The sequence below is a fragment of the Indicator indicator genome, chromosome 35 (assembly GCF_027791375.1).
Source record: "Indicator indicator isolate 239-I01 chromosome 35, UM_Iind_1.1, whole genome shotgun sequence".
Classification (NCBI taxonomy): Eukaryota; Metazoa; Chordata; class Aves; order Piciformes; family Indicatoridae; genus Indicator; species Indicator indicator.
The window spans coordinates 1,236,386-1,243,554 of NC_072044.1; the positions used below are offsets into that span (position 1 = coordinate 1,236,386).

The 7,169-nt window shown below is 54.5% G+C and overlaps 1 protein-coding gene across 1 annotated transcript in view; it reads right to left on the bottom strand.

Annotated features, from left to right (window-relative positions):
- MAGI3 (membrane associated guanylate kinase, WW and PDZ domain containing 3) overlaps positions 1-6,403 on the bottom strand; it is a 62,559-nt gene extending 56,156 nt beyond the window's left edge. The window contains exon 1 of the mRNA XM_054395755.1: positions 6,082-6,403. Within this exon, the coding sequence (XP_054251730.1) occupies positions 6,082-6,403 (322 nt within the window). The remainder of the gene's footprint in view (positions 1-6,081) is intronic.
- Between the last annotated feature and the right edge of the window lie 766 nt (positions 6,404-7,169).

Below are 7,169 nucleotides of genomic sequence, written 5' to 3' on the forward strand. Positions count from 1 at the left end.
CTCTTTTTCAAGGCTGCACATCTGTCCTCTGCCCGGTTTCATGATGCAGAGATGCCCTACAGATTCATTACAGCAACCCTGGACATTTGGGCTTTTCTTGTGGCAAAATGAACCAACCCCTCCTTCTCCTGCACAGAAATGGATCAGTTCCCCAGCTCCCCAGGTCCTCTCAAGCCAGGAGGGCAGCTTTCCACACCAGCAGCCCCACCTAACGCCCCTCAAGGGCTGAAGGACCCAAGCTGGCTGCCTCAGCTCCTCAGACTGGCAGAGTAACACAGGAGTCTGTTTAATCACCGAGCTGGCACACTGCCAGCTCCCAGAGAAATGCAGAATTTGGGTAATGCCTTCCCTCAGAGAGGCAGAATTATCCTAGTGTGTGCTCGGATCTCTGTTTTACCACGGCACATTTAGAATTCATCTGATTTTGAGAAAACAGCCTGGGAGTGCAGCGTGCCCTCCTCTCTGCCTTAATTGCCAAACATGCAAATGTTTACCCCCACATGGAGGCTTTGTACCTAAGTCAAGCACAAGAGAAAATGTAAATGAACCTTCCACGCTCAGCTTCAAGCACGCTGTCTGAGTGCTGAATCCTTATCTGAGTCACTGTGTTTGCCATCACCGTTTTCATTCATTCTGCTTCAGAGAAGGGACCCCCATGGACGAGCCAAGCCCTCAACACCTCCCATTGACTCCTGTTGGTAATGGAGGCTCCAGGGATCGACCACCATGCAGTGTTACAGGCGGGTGAGAAAGCACAACCCAGCAAGCAGCTGTCTTGCTCTGAGCTTGTACTGGATTTTGATCAGGAGGGCACTGTGGTAAGGTAAGGCCTTGCTAGCTTCAAGATCCTCAAATCCCACGAGCATTGGGAGAGTGAAAAATATTGACATGGACAAAATTAGTTTGGTACTGAAACTTCAGAGCCCTACATCCACCTGTCAGATATCTCATTCCTTACTAATGCATCACAATTCCAACACAGCAACAGACCTGAGGCACAGATGCCACAGTGAAAGGCTGCAGACCACAGCTGAGCACACATGGAACAGCAGCACACACCAGCTATGGACTGGACTGTGCTGCAAGCACTGCAAACCACGTGAAGGACTGGAAAAATAAGGATTCCCCCGAGTCCTGTAAGTGTGAGCTGGGAAAGAAAATATCAAAGCACAAACTGACACCTTACTGCAGGCCAGGCAATCCAGGCTGGAGATAAAGAATAAATGTCCCAGTCAGAGGAAAAGCTCCAGCCATGACTGTGGAAGTCAGGGAGGAAACAAAGGAAATCAAGGCTGCACAGCTTAGGAGCACTGAGGCTGTTAATAAAAACTTAAATCTGAAGGAGACTTTACATCATTCAAAAGTCTTGCTGCATTTCTTGATTAAAGCTCAGTTTTGCTGCAGTGGAGCCAACAGAAACCTCTCAGTAACCAAGGCACAAAACCATGCGCCCTGGAAGTGTTTCTCAAGTGGAAGAGCTCCCAGACTGCCCCTTTCTTCCCAGCTGCTGGTTACAGTGGCCATGAAACCCTGATGATTGCCACAGAGTGGCTGTATTCATCAAAGCTCCTTAAGCTCGGAAGGAAAACACATTCCTTCCTCCATAGGATCCGGCAGCTCAGGCTGCAGGAGGAAGAACTCACAGATAATCAGCAATGTCTTTTACTGCGAGTCTGCAGCCCAGTTTGGATGTATTTTGGCTACCATGCTGCAAGGCAGAAAGGCAGCATTCAAAGCCACATGGATCAGTGTTTGCCCAAGAAGGCTCCCTACACACACTAGCAGCCTTCTGGCCAAACCTGAATGCCATGTGCAACTGGTAGGTACCTTCAGAAGATGAACTCAGCACTCAAGGACAATGGATCTGACTAAAGCAAAACACTTTTGTCTTCCCTTGATGGAAGCACCGGGAGCTGCAGCAGTACCAGCTAGTTACAAGGCTAATGCACTAAATCCAAGCAGCACTGGATGGAAAAGGTCCTCAAGCCACTGGCAGCCATCTCCTGGGTGCATGTAAGCAGGTGATTAGCTCGAAACCAGCACTTAGCAAGCGTGGCTACAATCCTAATGCACTCATTAGGATGAGCTGAGCTCGCTCGCAGCGCACACACAAACCAGCATCACACTGCACAAAGAGCCTCATCTCCCTGGGGCTGCTGTTTGCTCCTTTGCTCAGCATGAGGAATTGTACAAACAGAGGTATTGTTGTAACCTCAGCCATCAACTAGAACCCCAGCACCATGCCAGGTGTGCTGCAGAGAGCTCCAGGCCAGTATCCTGCAGACTTTGCTATGCCAACACCAGAAGCAAAGATGTTCAGCTAGCTCGAGCCAGCCCTTGTCCAGGACACAGCCATGGCACCAAGGTCACTCATCTCCAGCCTGCAGCACACCACTTTCGTTCTCCCTCCTCAGCAAGTAAGGACAGAGCAGGAAAAGGAAGGACAAAGTTCCTCCTCAACAAAATGGTCCATCATTTGTGATGTGCAGTTAACAGATGGCGTTCAAATTAACATTCGTATCTTTCAAGTGTCTTATCAAACAAGACTAAACAGCATCTTGAAATTTCCATTTTAAATTTTCTATGAGCTTGTTAAAGTATCACAGAGAGATTTTACTGCTGTCAGCTAAAGCTGTTGCTGCCTTTAATGAAAGACTACATCACTACTTGAAATAAAGCACTCCAGTCCCTCAACATGACATTCAGGGCTACTGGGACCCTGCCACAGGCTTCACCTAGAAGATGAAGACAGCTCTTAAAACACTGAAGCTGTCCTGCTGTTGCCCTTCTAGAGCACAGAGGAAGACCATGAGCATCATGACCTTATATGCACCCTACAATACCGACACCAGATGAGAAAATTCCTCGCTGTTATGGTAAAAGACCCCTGGAGTTGGAACCCCTCAGAATTCTGTCCCCATAGCACTCAAACCTGACAAGCCATCGGGCACAGGGAGGTCTGCTGGCAGAGGCACTCCATGCCATGTAACGTGGGGATTCACCTGAGAGAGAGCTGTTTTGACTGGAGAAAAATGTGACACATGGGACCTTACAAACCAGTAACACTGTTACTGGTCTCTGAGCATTCAGCAGCATGATGAGCTCAGCAGGGACCACCAGCCCTCATCCCTATGCCCCTGTGAGGACAGACAGAGAATTGGAGCTATTCAGTCTGGAGAAGAGAAGGCTCCAAAGAGACCTGATTGTGGCCTTCCAGTATCTGAAGTGGGCTACAAGAAAGCTGGGGAGGGACTTTTTAGCGTGTCAGGGAGTGATAGGACTAAGGGCAATGGAGCAAAACTAGAAATGGGTAGATTCAGACTGGAGGTTAGGAAGAAATTCTTCCCCATGAGGGTGGTGAGACACTGGCACAGGTTGCCCAGGGAGGTGGGGGAAGCCTCATCCCTGGAGGTTTTTAAGGCCAGGCTGGATGTGGCTGCGAGCAACCTGCTCTAGTGTGAGGTGTCCCTGCCCATGGCAGGGGGGTTGGAACTGGCTGATCCTTGAGGTCCCTTCCAACCCTAACAATTCTCTGATTCTATGCATCCTTCTAGCTGCCTTCCAAAGGTCAGCAGATCTGGACTGTGCTGGATCACACAGAGTGGAAGGGAAGCCAAACCCAAAGTCAGAGTCTGCACAGAGAAGAGTGTGACCACAACTCTCACTGCCTGCACCCCAAGCGGAGCGCTGCTGCCGTGCGCTGCCACAGCAATCTTGCACAAACACCCAAGAAAAGCAGCAGGCGTTAGAAGAGTGGATTTAAGGACACCCAGTCTAACACAGCAAATGACTCCAACAATCATCTGACGTGGTAAATAAGCTTGCAGTATGTTCCAGTACAGGAGGGGAAAAAAAAAAAAACGCTGTATCTGAAGCTTTGCTTGGATTTGTTATCAAAGTTATATAAAATCAACATGAAATCGCCGGCTCCCTTCTCAGCTCACCCCAGCATTCAGTTCATCTCTGGAGGACCATGGCAAACAGCACAGGGCTTTGCAAGGCTCCAGGAGTAGCTTCCTGCTGCACCTTAACCAGTTAGTGACCCACAGGAGAATTCTGCTCTTGTCCTTCAGCAGCTGCATGGCCACACATTGCTCCCTCAGCAAGAGCCTCATTCAAAGCCTGCTGCTACCTTCCTAAAAGTCTGTTTGAAAATCCACTACAAAAACACTCGGATTTGATTAAACCAACCGGTGAGCCTTCGAAAGCTCGCAGACTTTCTTCTAAAGAGCAGCCCACTCTCCTCATTACTCTCCACACAATCCTCATGTGATTCATTCACATGCTCAGCAGTTTCATTCCTAACTCTAATTTTAACCAACCTGCTGGAAACAGAAGCTGATCTCCTGGACCCTTTTCCCACTGGCACTGTGGTCCTCACCTTTTTCCACAACACCAATGATTTAAGGAACAGGCAACAGGCTGCTGGTCAGTACTTCAGATATGGAACTTCTGATGGACATCATCTGGCTCTGACCATTTTCTACTCCTCATTGTACCAGTTTCTTCTAAATCTTTTCTCCCAGTTTTAATTTGATAGTAACGCAACTCCCTGTTATGGGAAGACCTAACACAGGAATATCTCTATCTCTTCCATAGTAAACATAAGAAATTCTTTTGATTTTCTAACTAGAGCCTCATTTTCCACAAGTTTCCTCTTTTTAAGAGATTTTCTGGTTTTTTAAATCTCAATCTTTGTTCTTTTCTATTTTCTACATTCAGGAAGGATCTCCAATTTGAAATTACAGACAGCCTCCAAAGTCTGCCAGACCTCTCCAGGTGCTTTTAAAGAGCAGATGTTTGGGGTTTGTTTTTATTTTCATTGAAGAGGTGATATACATCAGGACCAAGGGCACTGTCTCTGTGCAGAAGATGACTTTTCATTAGTGGTCAAATGAGGAAAATCTGATTTAAAATATGTATTCCCTCGAGTCAAATCACAACAGTTACGATGGAAGTAAAGGGCAGGCATTAAAAAAAATCCAATAGACCTCGGTCATGGAAATCCTGGTGCCAGCAGGGACTCGGAGCAAACCTGCACGCTCACCCCTGGAGCGCCTGCCCTCCAGGGGAGACCCGAAGCTCCTTTGGCTGGGGACAATGAGCTTTTGCCACTGCTCAGCCTCCACCCTCCGGGCATACTGATAAAGCACATTTGACCACAAAGATCTGGTATCATCAATTACTTTAAGTGCACCCGAATTAATCCAAACCTATGGAAAAAAGGCAAACCCAAAGCCTGTTCTCAGCGTTTGACTCTGGCAGAGGAAAAGCCAGCAGGACACAGCGGCAGTGCGCCCAAGAGCCGTGCTCCATCCCTCACAGCTTCTCGGCTCCACACCGGCCTTTCACCGAGCTCGGAGCCGCAGACCGTCCAAACACTGTGAAAGCCGTGACAGATCGGTTCCCCAGCCAGTGCCCGGTCCCCAGCTCACATACAGACACGGCGGCGGGCAGGGACCCTCCGGGAGGCACCGAACGCTCCGCTAAGCCCCCGTGAGACGCCCACCGAGCTCTGCACAGCGTCACAGCCGCAAACACACCCGGAACACAGCGGTGTGAAACTGACCAGCCACGGGGCAGTGCTGCCGTGCGGCTCAGCGGGGCAGAGACGGGCGACAGCTGCCGGAGACCGGGCCCGCACCTCGCCAGGACAAGCGCGCCCCGTGGCGAAGGCACCGGGACCGGCGGCGGCATCAGGAAGCCGGTCCGCTGCCGAAGCCGCAGGTCCCCGACGGGCCGGGGAGAACGAGCACCGCCCGCCAGCGCCGCCCCGGGGCCGGGCCGCGACTCCGGGCTCCCCGCGCCGCCACACGAGGCAGCGGGGCCGCCTCCTCGGGTCGCCCCGTTCGGCGGAGGAACCCTCACGGAGCCGAGGAAACTTTCCCAGCCCGGCACCCGCCGCCGCCGCGCCCGGGGCTCCGCCGCCGGGCAGGCGCTCCCGCACCCCGCCGCGGCCACCCTCCACGCAGGCCGCCGGCGCAGCAGGGCCTACCCGCGGCCGGCTGAGCGGCGGCGCGGGCAGAGCGGAGCGGGGCGGGCCGCGGGTCCGGCGGGCGCGGCCTGCGAAGGGCGGCTCACCTGGGCGCACGGTCTTGAGGCGCACGGGCTCCCTGAAGTGCCGGACGACGGCCAGCGTGTCGCGGTGCGTGAGGCCGCTGACGGGGGTGCCGTTCACCTCCAGCAGAACGTCGCCCGGCGCCGGCGCCTTGCCCGAGAGCAGCGCGGGGCCCGGAGCGCCTTCGCCGGCCGGCGGCAAGCGGCCCGCCAGGTAGGGGAACTCGCCGCGCTCGGCTCCGCCGCGCAGGAGGTCGGGGTCGGGGCCCGCCGGGCCGCCCCAGGACACCACACACTCCTGCACCTTGCTCAGCCAGTGCCGCTTCTTCCGCAGCGTCTTGGACATGCCGCCCGCGGGCGCCGCTGCCCGCCCCGCGCCGCCGCTCGCTCCCTGGCCGCGGCTGCCGCGCGACTACTGCCGCCGCGCGCGACCCACCCCGTCCCGCCCCTCCCCGCCACGCGCGCCCCCGGTCCCGACACGCCCCCGCCGCGCGCCCCCGGTCCCGACACGCCCCCGCCGCGCCCTATCGGCCGCGCTGGCCACGCCCCCGGGGCGGGGCGTGTGCCGGCAGCGGGCAGCGAGACGGCCGGGATGGGCCTCGGCACCCCTGGTAGGGCTGGGCGGCTCGGGACCGGCTCCACCGGGGACTGCCCAAGAACCTCGCGGCCGGCTGAGTGCGACCCCCTGGGCTAGTCACAGGCCTTCAGCCAGCGCCGGCCTCGGGCCGGAGACCCCTCGGTCAGAAGCCTCCCTCGGACAGCATCACCTCTCTGTCAGCTTCACCCCTCAGCCAGAAGCACATTCAGACCCCACTCTGCTGGGACTTCCCCTGTCAACCCGTCCTTTGCTCGGGGTTGAAGTGCTGTGTGTGTCACTCTCCCGTGGGTGTGTGTGTGTCACTCTCCCGTGGGTGTCTCCAGTGACCTGTCCCCGTTGCCATTTTCTGCCTCACGATTCACTGGGTGCAGATCACTACTCTCCGTATAGCCCCTGTCGCTGAAGACAGTTCAAAGCTGGCTTGAGCTTATCGGGCTAAAGCAGAGGTCAGAAAGGTGGCTACAACTTAGGTATTCCTGTGGAGACCTTTTCTCAACTGGAAAACACAAATCCA